At 57.3% G+C, this 24,147-nt stretch overlaps 1 protein-coding gene across 1 annotated transcript in view; it reads right to left on the minus strand.

Moving 5' to 3' along the window:
- The window catches only part of LOC119092229 (uncharacterized), a 163,245-nt gene that overhangs the window by 18,951 nt on the left and 120,147 nt on the right, over nucleotides 1–24,147 (minus strand). Inside the window, exons 18-20 of the mRNA XM_037215203.1 lie at nucleotides 23,938–24,115; nucleotides 9,634–9,789; nucleotides 3,790–3,921 (exon numbers count right to left, since the gene is read on the minus strand). Coding sequence (XP_037071098.1) covers nucleotides 3,790–3,921; nucleotides 9,634–9,789; nucleotides 23,938–24,115 — 466 coding nt within the window. The remainder of the gene's footprint in view (nucleotides 1–3,789; nucleotides 3,922–9,633; nucleotides 9,790–23,937; nucleotides 24,116–24,147) is intronic.

Genomic DNA, 24,147 nt, shown 5'->3' on the forward strand with positions numbered 1-24,147 from the left:
TCTCGCCGCGGGGCTCAGCTGCGGTGCCGTGGCGGGCAGTCTGCGCCATCCGTGGGCAGACTCCCCAGTCTTTCGGTCTGTCCCCCGCCGGTGGTCCGATGTCACGTGGCGCCGGCGCGGCTGGCCAGCCGGCTGCTGGGACGGCAGCCTTGGCGCCGGCCGGTCCACGTGCCGTCCGTCCGGTGTTGGCGGCAGCACATCCCTCCCCCCCCCCTCCCCGCCACCCTCTCACGTGTCACTCGGCGCGGAGGTAAGGGGCTGGGTCGTCGGAATGGTGATGAATGAGACTGTCAGGTGTCCCTCGTTCTGATTGGACATCCCGCCTAGTTATGATAGATCTGGCATTGGACTATGGTCTCCGAGATTGATATCCGGGACGTTCAGCAACAGCTATGTAAGATCAAAAAATACCTGATAACGTTTCTATCTAAATATACCTTTAACCTCAAACAGCATTTTAGTTAGGGGTTTTTAATACGAAGTAACCATGAAAGCAAAACGACGGGGGTCGTGAGACAAACAATGAAGACAAACCATTGTTCTCCAATGATGCAGATGGTAAATTTGCGTTACAGTCTAATCTGTTCACCATCGGTCCCTATACAGCCATGAATCACTTCACCGCAGACATAGACAGCCCAGTGTCAAGCCAACCTCGACCTCGTAGCGCTGAAAGCATGCCTGGTTTGAGACAGACTTTCAGACTGCTATTATCTTCTAACGGCTGCCAAGTGTCGTTCTCGGAAAGATGTTCTTCACTCATAGTTAAAAACGTCATGTTGAAGCTTAGCTATGATCCGGACAAGGTCGCACTTTACCCGGCCAGTTTGGTTTGAGATCCGGATCTCGCATATGATGATACAGACGGTATAGGTGGTCACACTGCCTATGAGGGCAGGGGTAATGCTCAGCCGACGATCAACACCATTGTGACGTTCGAAGGCAAACAACATTGGACCACGACTGCGATGGCCACTATCCACGATCCGCGTCGTCGTGATGCATACGTGGCCGTTGTATTGCGTACGGTCGTGTTTCACGTTGCCCGCAGTCATGATCTGTGTTCTCGGCGGCTTAAGTCCTCGGCCTGCGCGGTCAAGATCCCTAACCCAACCGCAAACGCGTCGCAGTCTCTTTCACGTGCAGCTGACGCAGCTGTACGGTGCGTCCTCACACGCACCCGGATCGCTACCAGTTGGCATAACGATAGGTGATGACATCCGGTGGGCGGGTCACCGGCGGGTCACCTTTGAGGGCGCGGCGCCGGGATGGCTGTCATTGGTGTTGCGTGCTCACCAGCCGGCCGGATATGGGGCTTAGCTCACGGCCAGCCAATCAGCTCGACAGACGGCCTCGTTCAATCCAGACACTCCCCGCCAGCTGTTTATAGAAACGTCAACGGCACGTTTCGCTGGCGGCATCAACGAAATGTTTCAGTCTCGATGACAAATTAAACAGATTGAATGCAATTTAGGCGATTGTTTCATAACGTCAAGAACTTATCTGTAACACTGAGAAACAACATGATAATGCCCATATTTGAGCCCTTACTCAACATTACGAGACAACCATCTGCACGAACTGCCGCCCGGTCCTTGCCTCCCGTCTGCTCCGTAAAACGCTGCGGCATCCCAGGCTGCCTGCTGAGTGCGGCTGGCGCGAACAGGACCGCCGTCTACCACGAAATATCCAAACTAATTTCGGAGAGAGTGCGGTGTTTTGTCTGAGCCGTGAAGAAGAAATATCACGTCCGGTGCTACGACAGACGGAGAATAGAAGCCGTCCGACCTTGCTCGTGGTTTTGAGCGCAAACAGAGGGCTGTTTTGCCTGCAGAACTGTCTCAGATCGCCTCCGGGTGTTTCGGTTGGAAGACTCCGTGCCGAAAACACTTGAAGGCCGCAGGAAGCCGCGGAGTTCGGCCGGAAGCAGAGCCGGACCGCACTAACGTCGACGCCGGGCCCGCTGCGGTCGATGCTTTCTCGGGAAGGCTGCTTCTCCCGACGAGCCTCCCACAAGGGCTTCTAATCCCATCACCAACGTCTTCAGAACTCTGGGCACGACGATGTTGTCACCCATAACTCTCAAACCCGCCAGTCCGCTGCCGTCCTACCCGGTTCGATCAGTCTTCTTGACTTTTCGTCGTTCTAGCGCATGCTCAGGTAAGGGTTATCGAAGTCGTTCTGTTGGCCTCCCTTCTCACGAAGACGGGATTCTTTGCGCAGACGTCATTACAATATCTTCTTCTTTGTGTCCTCCTCAGCCTTCCAGCGATCTCAGGCCCGTTTCAGAAGATACTCTAGTCCTCTCAGCCTGGCGTCACCGTCTCGCTTGCTTGATCCTGGTCTCTCTGCACCAGCCAGTTCTCTTTGCCTTCATCCTGGGCTCTCTCCGCCAGCCAGTTCCCGTTTGCCCTCATCCTGGGCTCTCCCAGTCGCCGCCACCCAATCCTCGCCAATCCTGGGTCTCCCAGCCGCCACTGGCCAGTCCTTGTTGCCGAACGGAAGTGGTCCGATTGGAGACAAACGTGACGCGGGCGGCGGGCGGCGCGCGCGCCGGATTGCACCACTTTCGCGCGAGCCGCCGCCTGCCGAGTCAATACGCTATCACGCCGGCCGTTAGCACAGTACCGAGGCAATGACCCGATTTGAGCCCGGGCGAGAAGCCGGCCGTGTTTGCCAGGCGGCGGCTGCTAGGGCGGCCGAGGTCAAACCGCCGTCGCCGCGCAGCCTCCGCGGTCATATCGGCGTCGCCGCGCAGCCTCCGCGGTCATATCGGCGTCGTCGCGCAGACTTCTTCCGCTTCGTCACTGCCCGCTGTTTTTCACCTCATTAGGTGCTGCTGCACATAACAGCCTTCCTAGGTGTCCCTAAGGCAACTAACGAGGGGAGTTTACAATGAACGTTTGGTGGCATCTGATGTCAAATAGTCCGGACAAATATTTGAGGTAGGGAAGAATGCGAGAGGACAAAAAGGAATAGGTCGAGGAGAACGAGGCAGGAGCTTACATAGATGTTTCTGAGCTGCTGTTAGATGATTTATGCTTCAAGCTCATTCACCAGCTTGACAAATAACAAAATAAACACCGCTTCAGTGAAAGGTCGCGTTCCTGGTGTTTGCATGCGCACACCAGTTGCCACGCCATCTTTCGGACCATCAGTGGGTCTTGTTAATAAAGCAAAAGGATTTGTTTTTTAAGCTGTGTAGATCACAAGCAAATTCACTCTGGCCTTTGAAAGGAGAAGATTTCGTACCTTCCTTTTTATCACGTTCAGAGATGCAAAAATTTTGACCGCTTACACGGTTCCCAGAACAAAAGTCAGTTCCACATTCCACAACGAACTGGTCAGGGGCAATCACCAGAGTCAGTGGCAGCGACATCCAGAGGGTAGAGAGGACCGCGGCCGGACTCACCACATTCAGTGGCAGCATCACCCAGAGGGTAGAGAGGACCGCGGCCGGACTCACCATGTCAGGGACAGCATCACCCAGAAGGTAGAGAGGACCGCGGCCGGATTCACCATGTCAGGGGCAGTATCACCCAGAGGGTAGAAAGGACCGCGGCCGGGCTCACCATGTCAGGGGAAGTATCACCCAGAGGGTAGAGAGGACCGCGGCCGGATTCACCATGTCAGGGACAGCATCATCCAGAGGGTGGGGAGGACCGCGGCCGGACTCACCATGTCAGGGACAGCATCCCCCAGAGGGTAGAGAGGACCGCGGCCGGACTTGCCATGTCCAGTGGCAGCATCACCCAGAGGGTGGGGGTGGACATCCGCGGCTGGACTCACCATGCACGCGCAGACCCGGCACCCGTCCATCCATCTGGTGCCATCCGCGTGGAATGTATTGTTGGAGTGGCGACACGACCTCTGGCACTCGCAGGACTCCAGCTGCTTCAGCGACTCCTCTGCTCTCCGCAGCTGGCGAAGGGAAACACGGTCAGGCACCGCTGGTCAATGGAGGCGTATGCCACTCTTCTGCACCTGGGCTAAAGCATGGCTGGCATTGCTCAGCAATGGGCACTTGGTGCGGAGACCAGGGGTAATAGGGATTGAACTGCCAGTGCGCTTGAAGGGATATTAAGATCTGCTACGGTTGCCATTAATATCGGGGGTAATATCAGCGAATGCGCCCGGAGAAACCGTACTGGAACAACGAGTAGCGCCGTATCGGGGGTTCCCTTCATGGCTGTTGGGAGCGGTGGGTGGCCCCACAGTGCCACAAATTTGCACTGAGGGCATTGTTAACAACCTGTTTACGATTAAGTCTTGAAAGCCTTTCTACAGTCGCCCAACCACAGCACAACGTCTAGGCACACTCGAAACGGCAGCGTCCATCAAACAACTAAATTTCGCATATGGTGGGCAGTGTGACGTGCACGCTTCGCGAGGGCCCGACGGCGAAATGCTGGGCCGTCACGGAACGGCAGCGCAGGGCAGGTTCGAACGACAATGCCACAGTCACTGATCGCTGCATGCCGTGCGTCCCGTGATGAGTAGGTTTTTAGCACACAATGCGATGTTATTGCCCGCAATTGGTGCAACAGAGCTTCCATTGCTTCCACGATTGAACGGCAAACGACGGCTTAGCGACAGGTTTCGAGGAAAGGTTGGATTTGCTCGGTACAATCACTTTGAGGATGGCAGAGCATGTTATCAGCGGGTTCTTCTTTCAACGTTTTCTGAATGAAGACGACAGTTCACGCTTGGTATCCAGTTTATGGGTGCCGCTTTTTAGCTGGGGAGAGAGCACGTGGCCTCAAAATCCTGATGATTGTCACTTCCCATTCCCGAGGTGAGGTCCAAATCTCTTTCAAAACTACCGAAAGAATCCTCATAACAATAAAATTCATAAATGTTCACGAAAACAAACTCTTCTGTAACTACTGCCCCCTTCCCCTAGTGAAGTTCCCGCAGCTCTGTGCTAGCCCGAATTATGACCAGCAAGACTTGTGAGCTAAAACTCGCGCAAAGTCATTACTAGCGGCTTTCCGGGCCGAGACAAAAGTTTCCCATTGGACATTTCGACATACAGTGGTGGATTCATACAGACCATACCAATATGGCAACGCACGAACGCCTTAAAAGCACAACGCCCCTCGACCAACAATGCAGCCCCTTCGCTATATGGTGCGACAGTGAATCCATAAACGCGTGACCCTGTCAGTTTCACAGGGCCTTATTGGTAAATGGCGTGATTTACGGCCGGGAAGCTTTTAGGCCGTCACGACCAAGCGGCCCGCGGCTAACAGGTACGCCGCTCGGGGCACATTATCACCCCTCTCGACCGCCTGCCCCCGTGTCCGCATTAGACCTGTGTCGGGCGCCGTCCCTCCAGCGCCCGGCCGACAGACGGCGGCGGGGTAGGAACGCCAGGTGGGCCGGCGCGGACGCCGCGGCCGCAGATCATCGCTATCGACGCGGGGCGGGCCGCGTGCTGGCGCCGGACGGGCTGCTCCCGCCGCACGGCGTCAGGCCTCACGGCACCGTCGCGGTTAAATCGATACTGACCGGGCTTCGCGCTCCTCCGTCGCCTCCCACGCCCCATGCGCCCCATTGTGCGGGGAGCCCCCGGTGTGATCTTACTGACCCTGATTCGGGTCGAGCATCTGCTCAGATAGGGCCCTTCATCTATGGCCGGTGCTGAAGTCACTGTTCAGTTTGGTCAAGGGAATGGCTTTTTGTCATCAGTGACATATGATGAGTTGGGCCTCGCCATAAGTTAAGCGCAACTTCTAGATTTGACCGCAGTTTGTTAGCCTGTTTGTTGTCCATTGATTGACATCAGAAACCATCAACAGTGTGTGAAGCCTGTCATAGGCAAGGCGTACAGCAAACATGTAAACGCTACACAAATATTATGATATGAACATGAAAAAGAGACCTATCCAACAACGCTGATCTTATCTCACCGCAGATGTATTTCGGAGTCTATGGAGATGACACGTTCTAGCAAGAGTTTTAAGCGGATAATCGCATATTACGAATGCAAATTAAGCAGATATTTTGCACTGTCAAACAGATTTACATAGATACATGCATCTAAATGCACCATTACCCTGGCACGTACACGCCTGAGCGGCATGACGCTTGCCTGAGGAAGCCAAACACATGAGATCATTCTCGACAGTTGCCGCCTGTCACATTCCAGGAAAGGCCTTGATCACTACGATTATGTGATGATCTGATCACTATGCCATAAGCCTTTGCATTTATAATGTTGTCGTCTACCATTGTTAGCATTGTTAAAAAGCAACTAACTTGGCAAAATTTCTGCTCTTGTAAAACCAAACTACCTAGCACACTTTTACACAGCCCTAGTGCATAGATAATGTATACTTTTCAAGGGCACACACAACATTTCAAAATGCCGGAAAAGCTAAAAAAGAAATTACCTGAAAACCGAGCTTAGCGCGCCGCAGGCACAAACGACTTCTAGTGTGTCGTATAAAATAGATTCTAGTGTGTCGTAAAACAACATTGCTCGCGTTCGATCTCCTTTACATGTCTGCCTAAAGCTTTTGCCATCAACGTTTATGTAATTACGTCAAATTAATACGTGCGACGCATTTATTCCATGGGAAGGGCTACGTGCCCCCGGGAGCTATGTGCGTCTGCTGCCGTTCTTTATGCATACACTCTCTGCTCCCTAGCACTCTCTGGTTCGTTTATCACATCCAGTGCTTCGCAGGTCCCTAGTCTGCCTCAAGGTCCGCATCAAAATGCTGCTCCACTTAAAGGAGGGATATGTCTCCACAGGCAGCCGTGCTTATTAACGTCAAGGCCTGCGGATCGTTGGATGTCTCCCAGTACCCACAGGCGCCCCTAGGCCGCTCTTGACGTCCACATCATAATGGTGCTCCGTCTCGGGTGAGGAAGCAATGCCAGCGGGCGGCTGAGATGACCCGCAGTCTTTCGATCACCCCATCCTATTGGCTGGAGGGTGCCGCTGGCCGGCCTCGGGCAGCCGCGCCTCGGAGCGTCTCGTCCCGGTCGACGCCGGCAGCGGCGGACGCCTGGCCGGCCGGTAAGTGGTCCCACTCCGGAGCCGGCCAGCTCTGATTACCTCCCAACGAGCCGGCGCCGGTCCCGGCCAGCCTGCTGGCGGCACTGCAGGGCGACGGCGCCGACCGCATCGGACTGAACGGCTGAGCCTGAATAGCTCGTTATGAGTCCCACTCAGAGATGTTTTTATTCAGCCTTCTGAAGTTACCAGGTCATCAGGGCGCCGTGCTTTCGTCCTTAAATCTAATAGAGTGGATGTCCTGGTGATTCGCATCAAGGGAGAGGTAAGGAAAAAAGCTCCAAACTAGCTCAAAGAGTAGATGGGTGGAACAAGTAAATCATCGAGAAGGCGTATAATTTAGATGAGCAAATTTTAAAAATTTACATACATAATGCAGTAAAAATATAAATGCCACTAAGGTACGCGAAAATAGCTAGTCTCGGAATGCCACAAGCAAAATACATCCCAAACAAACTATGAACTAAGCATATTTTACAGTTTTCTCTATTTAAAAATCCATTAACGCAGAACTCAATAATGATTTTCAACACTATCGCACCTCTAGTCGATATTCACGTAGCCAACTGATGCAGCGAAGATATAAGTCGAACACATTGCTGCGCTGGCAGCGGCGTAGGCAAAATACAACTACCTTTCCGGTGACGTGCGCCCGACGCCGCTGCTGGTATACTGTGCCGCAGAGTCGCTGGGCGGCCGGGCTGGCCTACAGTGCCAGGGATCGTTGAACAAATATTTATTAAGAATATCCCCAGAATGAATGTTTAAGTGGAAAACTTGAGGACGGGCTCATTCCGTGCATCTGGTGAGCCATGAGCTCATATTCCAATTACGTAAGGCTCAGACGCAAAAAGATACGGAACGGTGAACTAATCTTATCGACATGTAGATGTACTTTTTCATGTAAAATATAGACCTTGCGATTTAAGCCCATCAAAAGAGCTATCCTAATTCCGGAGCATCCTCCACTATCACAGAAGCATCACGGCAGTATGGATCGCGACTTGCCCCCCTCCCGACTCCTTTGATGCGCACGCCTCCACGTTCACCAACCTCCACAAAGTCGGCAGCGCACGGCCCGCCGCCGAATCCGTGCAGCCGCTCGGCAAACAGTCGGTATGAATTGCCGGCCACCACCGACTTACACGGGCAGTCTTTAGGGTGGGCGGGCGGCGGACGGGGGGCGGGTCGTGCTCCATTTGTGACGGGCGGGTGTGCGGCGCCACACAAAGTGGCGCGTGCCGGCGGCAAACACTCGCCGTACCCGCTCCATCAGCGGCCACAATCGGCGGCCGGTCCGGCCATTATGCTGCGTTTGCCTGCGTCCGGCCGCATCCATTTACAAATTGCGGCCGGCCCATCGGGCGGCGAGTTTATGGCGCGGACCGCAGACTTGTGTCAGACGGCAGCTGCCCAGTCTACATCCCTGAGAGATAGCTCAAGGCGACATTTATTCCGAAAAAAATGTGCAGAGTGACCCGGTAGTAGCTGCGCTGTTTTGCATTAGCCGGTCCGTGAAATGTGGATTTCGTGAGCGATGTTTAGGCATCCGCATTGCACGTAGCTGCGAGGTGGTGAGGTGGAGTGATTGGTTAGGTAAGGCGCCGGACTTTCGCGCGGTCGGAACTCCATGTCTCCGAAGGGGGCTGTCACCAACCCAGGTTTATACCGGGTAGGTGCTGGTGGTGTCAAGAACTTGAGCAATTCCAGAAGACGACCATAACCCAGAGATCGAAGTAGCACCTGCTGATAATTTTCAAAAGGTTGAGACAGCGTAATGTTTGTTCTCGTGGCACTGTAATGCGATGTTCGCCGAGTGAATGCAATAGCGTGCAACACAACTTTTGAATAAAAGCATGTCCTAATGCCGTCAGGCCCAGACAGAGGCCAGCAACGCCGTCCTTCAGCATCAACTGCTCCCAGCAGCTGAAATTGATTACTAGGAGCTGAGTAGGGTGCATAAATTATGCCGGCTTGCCATACGTCTGGGATGGCAGATGAGAAAACTTCAGTTTGTGTGGCCGTTTCTCTCAAGACTATGTCATTTCTCCCGACATTTGAAGACGTCTAAGACATATTACTTACTGTCATGTGCCAGGATGAGACAAAGTTTTGCTCTTATTAAAAGCGGGCGCAGAAGCAGATCGATGATGAGCACTGCAAAACGTCTTCGTGACGTCCCTGATACGGCAACTCTCCTGTGATGATTGAGCGGAAGGTGGCTGAATCCGCTCCCAATGTCACTGACCGACCTCAGCGGCGGCTCTGCATTGATAGTTATCTATCATGCACTGGAGCCACCGGGTCTTTGACGCGCTTCCGATGTATTCGCCCTGGCTGACCCAAAACACACGCACATCACGGCCACCGTGAGGTTGACCAGTCAGGGACGTTCGTGATCATAGGGGTCTCTATCGGCGTGAAAGAAAGTGTTTCGCCGACTTTCTATCCAGTATAGACTTCTCGCCTAGGCCCTCCAATTCCACTCCTTACAAACACACCGAACTGAACAACTCATGTTCCTGTGAAGCGCTCGATTCAACAAATCCAACAAATCCGAGAGGGAATCCAAGGTCCCGTCCGCTGTACGCCCCCTTCCCCCCACCTACCCGCTGCGTGAGCTCCTCGACAGTCTTCTCCAGGTGAACCACGGCCGCCTGAAGACTGCGGAACTGGCCGCAGGAGGGGCACGTGGCGTCCAGGTCAGGACACTGCGCCAGGTAGCCGTGCGGCCCGAACACCAGCTTCACGTCCTGCACGGCACCCTGCGGGCACAGGTCGGACCGATGTCAGGTCAGGTCAGGTTGGACACGTGCGCCGAGCCGTGGGTTAGACCCTGGCGGTCTGGTGGCGTTAGCCGGCCCAAACACCAGCTTCATGCCCTGCATAGTACCCTGCGGGCACAGGTCGTGTCGAGGTCAGGTCAGGTCAGGTTGGACCCGTGCGTCGAGCCGCAGGTTAGAGCTGGGCGGTCTGGTGGTGGTGGCCGGTCTGTGGTTTTTTCTTCTCTTCGCATGGGCAGAATAAAATGCTTATAGATCGGAGAGGCTGAAACGCCGTAAAATTCAAATAAGATCAGCTGGGGTAAAAAATGAACGGAAGAAGGAACGCACGAAGGAGGAAGACAAAAAGAACAAAATCTACACGTCATGAGCAAAATGCTAAGACTAGTTCAATAATTATACAGATCAATTACTATAAAAAATAGTGATGTATATATATATATATATATATATATATATATATATATATATATATATATATATATATATATATATATATACAAAATAGATAAAACACAATATCCAAAAAACAAAATGTAAATTATGTACCATGCAAACAAAATACAGCATATATTAATATACACAATAAACAAAAAGTCAGGTGCAATCAAGAGCAAGCGGAAACTTATTTGCACGTCGGACAACTAGTCCGAACAATAAGACTACCACCACAGCAATTCTAGTGGTTTCGTAACTTAGAATCCCGAGTGAAGATCATCACAAATAATAAACCTGCCTCAGGTCTGACAGGCGAACAATACAATGGTGGAATAGCGATTTACAATTTGCTATTTTACTCCAGTGCATTGCACAAAAACATAATTGTGCCCCGCACATGAAAATCTGGCAATTTCTCCGAAAAAAGCCGAAGTACTTGATGAAGAAATGAACCACCATTCACTCGCAAATACTGAAAATCACCAGAGACGACCTGGAAAACCCACACCAACAACTAGTCATGAGCATCAAACAACTGCGGTGAAAAATCGCCCACCCGGGTGGGGAACCACGGTTCTGTGTGAGTCCTGTTGTTCAACTCTTCCAATCTTCAATAATCTATAGAGTGAACGCCAGCGCCCAAGCCTGCTTGTTTTCAACCGATGGAGTGACGATTTCTGACGGCCTTCCAGTGGCTGTTTTTTTCTGGCCAGGCATTTTCTGCCGACACTGCGCCACTTTCTCCCGCCGCCCGGCTGAGCTCCCAGCATGGCATTTGGCAGCCTGGGATATAACTGGCCAGATGCAAGGGTGGAGATGGCTCCTCTTTTTCCAGGCGCAGCCCAAGCTGCAGGAAATGATGACCTGTGCGAACGAAAGATGCCATACTGCAAAGACGAACCGCTCGTGCAATGATCGAAAGATCGTGAGTTCGACAACGCTCACATGCCGCGATCCGATCCAACGTGCTCCGACCGAGATGTGTCACACCGCAGGCAATCTAATGTGCTCCGACTGGGGTGCGTCGCACCGCAGGCGGTGCAGGAAGGCACAGCTTTGTTAGCAAGGCTCCTCCCCCGCTCCGTCCCTCCCGGGAACTGTTTCCGCCGGGTCGACGTCACCGCGTGGAGAGGTGCGACTGGCTGAGTAATGGTAATCACGGTCGGCGGCATCTCTCGGCCGCCTCAGCCACGCAGGGGGTGATTACCAGCCGCCGCCGGCCACGCTCCATTAACCGCCGGACCGAGACGGCGCACAGATGATGCGGACAGCGCGTCCGTCCATCGGTCATATCACCCCCCGCTCGCTCCTCCCGCCCGCTCCTCCCGCTGTCCGCCCGCCCGCCCGGCCGTCCCGCTGTTCGGCTGGCGGTCCGCCCGCTCCGACACGAGCCCGCCAGGGAGCCGCCCGCCGACCCTATATGTTTGGCGTATGTTGACTCGTTCAATCGTCATAAAACACCCATAAACGGATAGCGCTGCAATGGCTCATCCAACCTCCGGGTGGGCCAGTGACGTGACCCAAAGTGACATCCCCCACTTCCGGGAAAGCCAGTGGCGTGATCCGAAGTGACTTCCCCTCGCTTGACATTTTCAGAGCATCAATATGTTCTTGAACGTTTTACGGGCATCGGAAATGAGCTTAACTGGGTCTTTAACATGGCATGATCAGCCCTTCACGGCGAATGCATTTTTCACGAATCAAATATGTCAAACCTGAGAACTCACTAGTGTAAACTGTAGATAACATCTGGCCTGGGTGTGTCTGTTACGAGTTTGCTTGCATTCAGTCTCGTTTCTGAGACTTGGTGGAGTTGACGTGTGAATGAAATTCCATTAAATGTCTCGACCATTCAGACCAAGTTTCGGCACGTTTTCTCCACTGGCACACCAAATCTGAGAGCGGTTATAGTTCTGAATGGGATCCGCGCATGTTATGCTTCAGCATAAGCGACATCAACGAGACCACAACTGTCACCATTCAAACAATAAAAGCGGCAGCGCCGCGCGACATGTAACGAACAGCCCGCTGCCCGAGGCGCCCGGGGCGCCCGGCGGGCGGCTGTTGTGCTGCGGCGCGGCTTCGGAGAACGTCCCCATGGAGATGACTCAGAGGCCAGCTCCGATGCTCGGGCCGCCTCAAATAGTCGCCCACATCGATTCATTGATCGCTTGAATCGGGCTAGACCCGCCGCCACTCCGAGCCACGGCGGTGACGTCACCGCCACAGATCGTTAGTTTCCAAACGTGCCCTTCATCGCCCGTCAATCAAGGCATTTTAATGCGTCATTACCAACTGCAAAGAGTGAATTGGAGTCGCAGTGTTACCCGATATTAATTTGATAATGGGGCGAATGGGTAATTGGCCGGAGGCAACCCGGTTTGACACGCTGAAGGGGCGGGCGGTGCATAACTGACCGAATAATGCAGGGACTGCGGTGGGCCGGCACAACGCTGGCATCGACTGGCGCTATGACAATAAATCCCGCCGATGACTTCGCCGCGACGAAAATGATGGCCGCGTGTTCCGAACGGTCGCTGGTGGCCGGACGGCGCGGCGCACGCCGCGTCGTCTGGCGAGGGGGCCGCGCGCAGAACGAGGTCGTGTCCCCGTTCACACGTGGCCATCAAACGCGTAAGTGCCGGCTAATGGACGGGCAGGTCCGGTGTACGCTGCCGTAGTGGCAGTGCTATGGCGCACCGGCCGGCAAAGCATCCAGACTGCCAGCGAGGCCAGTGCAAGCGAAACCGTTCACAGTACCGCCAATGCTTCGTTTAAAAAAAAAATTATTTAATGCCTGCGACACCATCGTTTCGGAGCTGGCTGCAACGAGCATCTGAGGTCTCTGTATGCATAGATGGACACTGCACGATTTAGTCCGCAGATAAAACATTTGCACCATGACAAATGCGGACGTTGCAATCTCCAAGGGCGATTGCACCAGCCGAGCACCACCGTGGCTGATTCAAAGCTCGTGAGTCCGCGTCAGGCTGCCGTGCCCCGACGGCAGTGGCCGAGCGTGGGCGCCGCTGAACACGCGCCAGAGACGACAGCGCGGCACCGGCCTGTCTGTCGGCCACTCCCCGACTGCCAGCCGGCCGACGGCGGCTGAAGTCAGCCCGGCCCCCCGGAGAGCCCCAGCCGCTGAGGACTGACGCCCACCTCGCCCGGGGCGGGGCGGATCAGCCGGCTAGCTTCGTAACATGGGGTTACGCCGGGTTACCAGACATACAGCCAACTACGTACCACGGGATTACGCCAGGTTACCAGACACACGGCCAACAAGTACCACGGGAGTACGCCGGGGCTGCCAGACATACAGTCAGCTGCGCCAGCGGCCCAGCGAAGGGGCTCGGCATGCGCCGAGGAAAGGGCCCTGGTCAGGGACGATCTCAGACTGTCGGCTCCGAGCACCCCTGAACAGACGGCTGATCAGGATGATCTGACCACCTCCCATCCGTGTCAGAAGATCGGCGGCGACGGCGGCGGCGTCTCCCGCAGCAGACCAGAGCTCGACCCCGCCCACGCCACGGCGGCGCTCCAGACTGGCCTGCATTTGGGCGCTGGAGCCAGTCGATTCCCGCAAATCCAGCACGTGAGGATGAGCATTGCCGAGAAGACTGAGCTCAACATAACCACCACGTCCAGCACAACAAACGAGTTTGCCTTTTGCCTTTTTGGTCAGCCATCGTGCATTACTGTAAGCATCCTGAACAAAGGCGCCTGCCGAGGAGCACCAAAGGTCGTTTCTGCCCGAGCGGTCATACGGTCAGCACGTGCTGGGACGGGGCGACACGATAACGGCACGCGCTCGACTGACGATTAGACATATTGCGGTGGCGAGGACGCATTCTATGCAAATGAAACAATGGTACCACTAACACTGATTGCACGGGTTGATTGCACCGGGCGATAACGTGAGGTGGGCTGTTGCTACCCACGAAATGATGCACCAGGGTATGCTTAAGTAATCAGCCGGGGGAAGTGGTCAAGGCTATAAATGTTAGTGCCAGGCTTCCGTATGGCTGGCTTGAGTGTGCTTCAAAGTGATGAACGAAACGATATCTATACGCTCACCCATCCAGGGAATATGAGCCAGAATTATCTTGTGAACTGTTGTCATGGTTGGTTTGACAAGTGCATGGACGAAGACAATCAAGGCCTGCAGCAGCCTTATCGACTGGCAGTCGACGCGAGCAATCGCCTTGGCCCGGCGGCGTTTCGTCACCGTCCAAACCCGAGTCCGTCGGTCCTCTTCGACTATCGCCTTGTCGTGGCGTTCTCGCCGCTGCCCCTGATGGGGCACATGTCATCAGCTCATCGCCCCAGAGGGTCTGGCACACCCCCGCGCCGCTCGCACGCCACCGACTCTTGCTGTATCGATACACGGGCGGGGTTTGAGACGCGTGACTCGACGCGGCGGTGTCGGCAGCGACAAACCCTCCCCATTCATCACCCCCCCCCGGGCCTATTCCGTGCGCGCGCGCGCCACAAATCATATGCCAACACGCTGCTGAAAAGCAAAGGATCGCGGCCATCAACACGGATATACAACGGGACGTTAAATGTCAGCTAGTGTAGAGCTCTGATAGTGGATGCGCGAAGAGCTCGACCAACACTGCGGCACCCTACGAAACACCTACGGTGCAAGCGGTATCTCACATTTGCGCATGGTAAGCCTGACTGTCTCGGTCAGCGGCATACGACACCAGCGCTGAACACCCCACAGGGAGCTGAACGCACGTCGGCATGGGTACCGAGTGGGGTTCAGCCTCTGCAATGTCGCAGTGCGAGCACAGGCGGCAATCTCGACCTGGGCGCAAACACCGCACCATCCTGCGGTCACAGTGGGCGACACATGGAGTTTGCGCAGACAACAAAGGCGGCGGCGGCGCCGGAGCATGGGCGCTCGCCGCGCCCGTTCGTCACGCTTTGAGAGGCGTTCGGAGGCGCCGACAGGCGGCCGCTCTCCGTGTCTCCTTCCATTCGTTGGCGGGGCGCCCGGAGCCGGCCGGCGGCTCGGCGCGGCTGCGGTTCCACTTGACCGGCGCCGGTCGATCAGCCGGCCCCGGTTAGCACTCATTACGGGGTCTGTTTATCCGCGCGCCCCTCTTCCCCCCTCGTCCCCCCTTCGGCGCCCCGGAGCGTGACGTCAGGTGGCGGCCGTCTCACCTGTCCGCCGCTATGGCTTCGGCCGCGGCGCGGCGCGCGGCCGGAGCCGGAGCCGCCAACGTGACGCCCGGCAAGTCACACAGGCGATCGGAAGTGCAGCGATAATTGGGCGGTGGGAGGGAGCCACTGGACAATGGGAAACGAAAATAGATATTATTGATGAAGCGGACGCATGAAGGGATTGTGGTCGCGCCACAGTGGACAGCGCACTGCCGCACTTCCGTGAGATTAGAGCGCGCCCGCGGCGCGTCCTGCACGCCGCGCCGTCGGCACCGGCTCTGGGGAATTAAACCCGGCCGACATAGCTCTCCCGGCCGCCGCCGCCGCCGCCCAACGACTTTCAGATGAGCACCAAGCAGGCCGCCTTCTGATGAGATTCGCCGATCGGCTGGGCGGCCGCCGCCCGATAAGGCGAGGCCGTCTGGCCGGTGTCGAAACGGCGCAGCGACGGCGGCTGGTGGTCGATACCGGCGGAGAAGTGACCTGGGCCTGGCTGCCAGTCTGGCCCGGCTGTCACGCCCACGGGGCTCGTCTGCCGACGCGAGACAGCGCGGCCGGCCGGACACGACAGGGCGCGCCCTCTAACGCGGCGCTGAGGACTTCGCGTGTCTCGGAGCGACATCGCAAAGGCGGCCTACAGTGCCGAATACAGTGCTCTTGGCTGGAGAAATGTCTGCAGTGATCTACCTTTATTCAAGTGGGAGCAGTTTCGGGCGTTGTCATCGACGATTACAAGACAACCAACGACCACTCTGGTTAAACGATACCACAAATGTTTGTCGGTTGTGAGCGTAAGCTGCACAAAAAGGGCAAGCGTGTCATCCTGCATCGCGTCCTTATGTTTCTCAATACTAACCCAGTGTTCTTAGATTGTCGCCACCAGCTCATTTAGTGCAACAAGCAGGCATGGAGAAAGCCAGCATGACTTTCAAATTTGGAGGAATCATCTAATGTCTGGGGGCAGAAGCAAATGACCCGAGGTAAACATGTACAGCTTGGTAACTACCCAACTGAGCTTTCCATGCGCCGTCACTGCGCAGCCCAACATGCACCACTTGCCAAGGTACCAACGCGAGAGAAACGTCATGAGCAATCTGGTCGTCCATAAGCCGGATAGCAATGAAAAAACGCACAAAGAGGGACAGCCTGTAAGCACATTATTGTTATTAATATCTGGGTGGATGAAGAGAATATGCCAAACTGCATCTAGTAATGGAAATAGCGTATCAAACAATACTAGCCGTCAACCTGCATATGGCATTCATAGTTTTGCAACAAACAAACGTGATCGCAATTCCAAGCGGGAAACTTGGCAAACTCTACTGTGGTGCATATTACAAAGAACAGTTGGAGGCACAACAGCAAGTTTAAACTTTTTGAGGTCATTCTTACCATGCATGCGCATAGGTATAATGTTGCAGTTTAACTTTATCAGGGAGGCCGGAGTTTAATACTATCCAAAAGTGTGCAAAGCGTCACACATGGCTTGAATCAGGTGAGTTTACTCTTGTTGGCCAATGACTGTGATGATGCTCGATTGTTGTGCGTGTACCAATTGCAGTTCTTTCGCCGAACTTCACCGCGTTGATCATAACGCGTCTAGACTTTTTAACGACACGCCTTGAGTCTGATGGGGAGCGATCAATAACTGAACACCAAGCCCCTCGCCCACTGCGCCGCGTCCCGACTGCTCCATCAACAGCCTCCAGCCGGTCCAGGTCAGCTCGCCCGACCCTCGACCTCGGCCCAGCTCTGCACCCCGCCGGGCTCGGTCCGGGCGGCCAAAACGGCGCGCCGGCTTCAATCGATGCCTGCTGCCGGCCGGCGGCGCCCCACAGCCCAAACGACCGCCGGCGCCCAGGTGGGCCCTGCACACGCAGACGGGGCGCGGCGCACGTGGCGACCGCGCCTCAAACCAGCCGGCCACGGCGCGCGCGCCGCGCACGTGTTCCGCTGCGTGCGTGGCGCCCGGCCGCGACACTCCAGACATGTTGAGCCGCCACAAGTGGAGCGTCGAAAGCGGTGTTTGGCGGTGGCCCGCGGCTCAGCCACCGCAGTCACCGAGCGTGTGGAGGTTGCTGGAGCGACGCTCACGCCTGACCGCAAGAGTCGCCGCAGACGCGGTCGATGCGAAGATCCGAGCCGATGCACCGGCTGCCCGGTACGTCCTAACGGAGCCACGTGCAGCGGTCGGCTCCGCTCGACGGCCGGCCTGCCGGCCAACCATGCCTCTGACGCAGCCGGACCACCAGCCCCGGAAACGCCCGTATTGATTCGGCTGCAGAAATGAGGCTGACGAAACGTGGCGCTCCGCACGGCCGGGAGACCTCGGCGCCGGGCCCGGCTGCGGACCCAGTGGTCCCGCGGCGGGGTCTGACGAGGGACCCGGCGGTCCTCCTCGCGGCGGTGTCTGGCTCTGAGCCCGGCGGTCCTTCTACAGGGTCTCACAAGGGATCCGCCAACCCCCGTGGGCAAGGTCCGGCAGTGGACCCGGCGGTCCGCGGCGGGGTCCGGCTGCAGACCCGGCGGTCCGCGGCAGGCAGGCGGTTCGCGATACGCTCGCAACATTCTGGATCATGCCGGCCGGGTTGCTCAAGCCGCACCAAAGACGCGGTGCTTATGTAAGCCCTGAAAAGGTGTGGCGTGGGCAATCGAGCCTGCTATCCCGGGAGGAGAATGGCTCATCTGATGGTATCAGTACTCCTTCAACCAAAGCAAGGAATACTGCATGCGATGATCATTTAAGAAGATACCGTTAGAATGTTTTTTAAACTGAAGTAGCGAAGTTTAGCCGAGTTTGAAACAGTAACGCTCAGTCATCCAAACGACCTATTTATCGTCGGAAATGCTTATTTTGTTGTTTTTCTCTGCGGCGTAGAGAAACAAAGAAGTCTGATAGAACGCACTGGTATTGCTTGTCTTATGCCACCATCAAGAGATGCCACTTATTTGCCTCGAGCGGTATATTCCAGAAGAGCATTTTTCAGCATGCGTGTTTATTTAGTCGAATGAACGTTGGTACAGCTCTGCTGGCGTTAATACTCTAAATTCTACAGCGACGACTAGATCAACGGAGGAATGATAAGCTATTTCCCCACAGCTGCAAGATAGTGGTGAAGACGATTTTTGTCTTCAATGTCATGCAATTGTGTTGGGATGCCATAGTTACCTGCAGAAGCATTGAGTCAAACAGCTGCTTTACATGGTGTGAGTTCACACCCCAGGCTAACAGTCGTCGTTTAACGTTGTGGTACAACTGGTGGCGTGTGTGCCAAGTATGCACTTAGGCCTAGCGTCCATCTGCTGCCACAAATATCACATCATACTCTTCTAAAATTGGTTTTGTATTTACGGAGCTGCCAATATCTCTGGCAATCGGCTTTGCTTTTCAATAAAATCATCGCAATATCCGCCTTTTGCAGTCAATAATCAATGCCGTCCAATGTTTGGAAGCTTTCGGAAAGGTGGACCAATCCCTTCGAAACGTTCTCTGGTTAGTCGGTACAGTCACCACGCGGGACAGTGTCCCGAGGTTCAGCGTCTCCTCGCCATGCACAACCCGCAAGGCCATGCTCACGTCACGGTCATCCTCCCTTCCCGGTCAGTCCTCGGGTCACGGTCATCCTCCCGTCGGTCCATAAGTCTCCGGGTCAGTCCCGGCCCGGTCATAAGGTCTCCGGGTCACGGTCAGTCCTCTAGTCCGGGTCACGGTCATCCTCCCGGTCCGGTCATAAGTCTCCGGGTCACGGTCATCCCCGGTCGGTCTAAGTCTCCGGGTCCGGGCTCTCCTTCCGGTTAATCTCGGGTCCGGTCCCGGGTCATAAGTCCGGGTCACGGTATCCTCCGGTCCCGGTCATAAGTCTCCGGGTCACGTCTCCTCCCGGTCCCGGTCATAAAGTATCCGGTAAGCGGTCATCCTCCCGTCCCGGTCATAAGTCTCGGTCACGTCATCCCCGGTCCCGGTAAAGTCGCGGTCCGGTCATCGCCCGGTCCGGTCATAAGTCTCGGGTCACGGTACCCTCCGGTCCGGTCATAAGTTCCGGGTCACGGTCATTCGGGTACGGTCTCCTTAGAGCGCAACACATCGGCGCCCGCCGTGGAGCGGCCCGGCGGTGCGGGCGGGGCAGTGCCCCGGCAGCGTGGCAAAGCCGGCGTCGGGGGGGTGAGCGTGCCCGGCCGGCGTCGGTGCCGTCGGCGCCGACGCTGCCAGCGCGCCGACCGGCGGCCGAGCGCGTGTAGCGCCGCGCCACCGGCGTTGGCACGGGCGCGGCGGCGCGGCGCGAGCCGGCGCCGGCCGAGCCCCCGCGCCCCGGCGCGCTCTGAGCCGCCGCCGAGCGGGCGGCGACGCCACGGCGGCGACGGAGGCACCGCCAGACGGCTGAATCGACCTGGGCGCCGTCCAGCCTCTGGCACACGCCATCCTACGGTGGCGGGTGCAGGCGCCGCCGCCGACGTTGTTTTTATGATGTCTGTATCGGCTGCCAAAGCCACATGACATGATGGTTGGACGAAGATAGCGACGCCATCGGGGCTATATTTAGGAAAGGTGTGAAAGAAACGGCGGTCTCGTCTCGACCGCGACACAGCGGTAGCGATGTGGCAGGTCCCCTCTGTTGCTGGCCGACTCCGGCTGTTGGGAGAGCACTGTCTCTCCGGAAATGGATCTAACAGATTTACGGCCGCGCCGGTGCCCGTCCTTGAGTGGCATTGACCCAGCCGGAAGTCACCAGCTGCGCCGTTGGCGCCGGCGCGGACAGGCCGGTGTGGTGGGCTTGCCTCCCAGCAAGCGCTCCTGAAATGCCACGCAGACGTGCCAGGGTTGGCGGCGCAGCCCGTTCTAGCGTGTGGCATGACGTCTGACGGCGTCGCCTCGGCGCGCCTAGGTCTGCACGGGCGGCTGGCGGAGCCGAGCGCTCGGCCGGCCGCCGCCGTCAGGCCGCTGCAGTGTGGGGGGCTCCATCAGACGCAGATCGCGCCCGCCGCGTCGGCAGCTCGGCGGCCGCCGCTGGACACCGGCCTGCGCCTGACCGCGGAGCTGATTGTTCCGCGGCTGACAGATTGGTCGGCCTCCGATGCCGCGGCGGCCGGCCGCGAATGCCACCGCCCACGGGAGCGGCCTGTCGGCGAGTTATGACCGCTCAGGAGGCCTCGAAGGGCCGCCCGCGGCGTCTGGTCGAGACTTTATGGCCGGCTACGCCCGCAGTCCGGGCTTTTGCGAGCCGCACTAATGTCGCCGCCGCCGCCGCCGCTGCCGCGCCACGGTACGTGCGCCGCGCGACGCCACGCCAAGCCACGCCTCGCCTGCGCCACGCCAAGCCACACCACGCTACGCCACGCCACGTCGCGCCACGCCACGCCACGCCGCACCGCGCCGCGCCGCCGTCCGGCTAGCCGGGAACAAGACCGATGTCGTGTTTTCCCTGGCGAGAGGAAAGAGACCCGCGGGCTTCTTTGGCGAAGAGTGGCTGGTTTTTGTCGGTCGGCTCGGCGCGAAAAGCCCTCATCCAAACAGCGTAATCGATTTGCTACGGGGAAAAAACGACACGAAAAACGATGTTGTGCTTAGCGCTTCGTCAGCACGGCGATAGGAGGAAATAGCGAGGTGTCACTCCGCGGCCAGAGAATTATGGGAAGCCCTGTTTATTAGATATCGATCAGCGATTATTAATGGCGTTCATCCGGACGTGTCGAGCAAGGCGGAGTATTGCGTCACTAGAAAGGGATGAAAATGAGTTCAGAACTTGTAAGATCTTGAAATGCTACGCGCTATTTCCGAGGATTAGGACAAAAGGTGATGCGGGTGAGGAAAACTTGCAATACATTTATTGTAATTATCGCGACATCAATGCCATTAACGCAGTCACCGCGTCAATGAATCTTACTGGAAAGCTTTAAAATATTGTCGTAGTTTGGTAGGAGGAATGTTTGGTCTATTAAGCCCTCTGATCCCCTCCCTCCCCCCCCCCCCCCCCATCCCGCCCCTTTCGCGTCCACCATCGTGACACACCGATGAGGAGAGACACGACGTTTGCCCGACCCCCCACCGATCGGACGCTCCATTAGTGCATTCGCGGAGTCGCGGAGTCATCGCGGAGTCCTCCTCTCGGAGTCGCGACGTCACTGGTCAGCGGCAGCGGAGCCGCTGTCGACAGCAGCGGAGCTCGGTCACGGCGGCTCGAGCTTTGGCGGCGCGGCCCGACCCGAGAACAGCGGAGCGGCCCGACCCGGCTGTAGCGGAATCCGCTCACGGCGGCTCGAGCTCTGGCGGAGCGACCCGACCCGAGAACAGCGGAGCGGCTCAACCGGGCAGCAGCGGAGCCCGCTCACGGCGGCTCGAGCTCTGGCGGAGCGGCCGGCACTCGCCGAGCGGAGCAGTTGGGTCCCTAAAGTCCGGAGTCCCCGAGCGACGTCGGATGGTGGGGCGCATGGGGCGGATGTAGCATGCACGCCACGCGGGGGACCGGCTTTCGCTACCCTGCTCCGGGGCAGACAGCAGAGACGGGCACAGGCGGCAGCGCCGGCCGGGGCGGACAGACAGGTGCAGACACGTGCAGACTGCCGCGAGGGACGAACGCGGACGGTGTCAGTTGAGAAAGACAGACGCAGACGGCGACAGCTAAATCGCGCTGACGCGGGCGGAGCAGGAAGCTTTCCCTCGCGGAAGTTTACGCGCGACAAGGCAGCGCGCGCCGCCGCGATAGCACCAGCGGCGGTGGCGACGACGGCCGGCAGGGGCAAGCGACGACCGGCGGGGGGCGGTATGCAAATGCGCCGGCACAACCGTCTCCTCGGCTCGTGATTGGCGGAGCGGCAAGGCGTAATCGAATGCGACGGCGCTCTCGGGACGATTACGGCGCACCCGCCGCCTGCCGACGCGGAACTTGGCTCGTCGACAGGATGTCGGAATTGAAACAACACGTGATGGATAGCCGGGGAGATGAGCGGTGTTCGGAGGGACACGGGCGGCGAGAAACTGGGCAGGTCGGACCTGGCAGAGGCCTGGGCTTCTGCCAGGGCAGCTGGTAGCTCGGATTAGGCCTGTCGTCCTCAGGCTGGGACCACCCAAGCTGGGGGTCGAAATAGCCGGGAGATGGATTAGTTGTGTCCAAACTTGAGACATCCGATCGGACTTGACGAACTGCTTGTGCAGGACATTCGAAAGCTTTCAGATGAAGTGCCGCCCCCGTGTTGCGTGTGCTAATCTTCTGTGCGGGTCCTCATCTACTCAGAGAGCGATTTCACCAGCAGTAATTTGTCCAAAGAGCGATTTCACTCATCCAGAGGGCGACGGCGATCCGTCATAAGAGGAAGGGAGCTCGGCATTGCGCCGCCATCCATCAGATGGACGTCTGAGAGCGATGCCGAGGTTCGGCTAACGAACGGTAATTGCCCCCTTCTCGCCGCGCGGCCAGACCAGCGCGCCATCGACGAGAGTGGCGCGGCTGACCGCGCGGCACCGGGCACCGCTAATGAGCTGTTTTGTCTGGCACCAGTCGATAATTAGCCGGCGCCCCTCCCCTCTCCCCCAGCAGCGGCTCCCTGCGTGCACTATCAGAAGAATCTACGCGGAGGACCGGGCCCGGGATCGGCAATGGGGCTACACATCTGGTGTTTAGCTCTCAGGCCCGGCCAACGAGACCCTGCTGAGACCGTTGGTGAGAATGAGACCCGACAGGGGACCAGGGCGGAAGCAGCGGCAGCGGTCCACGGTTTTGGGCCGTCCACGGGCGCACGTGCTCTGTCCCGGCAGATGTGCTGTCGGGCACGACCGGCGCTCAGGTCCAGAGGGTGGGCCTCCTCCGCATTGACCGAGCTGACTTTCCGGAGATCGATGCGGATTGTCCGGCTCATAAGTCCCGTTCATAACTCGGTTGACTCAGAGTGGGAGTAAATGAGGCGTGCCTCTGGCAACGCAGCGCGCTCGGCACGGCTGGCGGTTAATGACCCTCCAGACGTTCTCGGCGGGAGTTCGGCAGCGCAGGCTGGCGGTCATGCATGCGTCAATAAATGTTACCTGCCCAACCGCTCCGTCTGATTGGGATCTTCGACAGTGACCTCAGACGTGAAGCGTGGCGACACCAGTCTGCGCCGAACGCGATTAAACGTGGTGACACCAGTCTATGTCGAGCGTGGCAAAAAACGTGGCGATGCCAGAACGCGGTAAAACGTGGCGACACCAGCCTATGTCGAGCGCGGTAAAAAGTGGCGACACCAGTCTGTGTCGAGCGCGATAAAACGTGGCGACACCAGTCTGTACCGAGCGCGCGGCAAAACGCGGCGACAGCTGTCTGTGCCGAGCGCGCGGTAACACGTGGTGACACCAGTCTGCGCTGAGCGCGGCGGAACGATCTCCAGTCACATAACATCACACGACATCCGAGCCAGCAGGACCCCCTAGCCATCACGAACGCTGTCGGACGGTCTGCACGCGCGGAGGGCATCCCGCGAGAAATGACACGAGCCAATCGCCGCCCCACACGCGATATGACGCCGTCTGGCCGGCCAATGGGCGGCACCCACCTGGAACATGAAGTGTCGCGAGTTGCGCTGGCCCAGCCACAGCTGCAGGCGCTGGTCGCCTGGCAGCGCCGCGCCGGCCCAGCTGGCGTTGCGCTCCGCCAGGTGGATGACCCGCGAGTGCACGTGCCGGCAGTCGACGAACACGTCCAGCTGCTGGCCGGACACGGAGACGGCCAGCCTGCAGGAGCGCCGGTGGCGGTCAGGGCGCGG

This window comes from Pollicipes pollicipes, unplaced genomic scaffold (genome assembly GCF_011947565.3).
Source record: "Pollicipes pollicipes isolate AB1234 unplaced genomic scaffold, Ppol_2.1 Scaffold_3447;HRSCAF=4054_pilon_pilon_pilon, whole genome shotgun sequence".
In the NCBI taxonomy this organism is placed as follows: domain Eukaryota; kingdom Metazoa; phylum Arthropoda; class Thecostraca; order Pollicipedomorpha; family Pollicipedidae; genus Pollicipes; species Pollicipes pollicipes.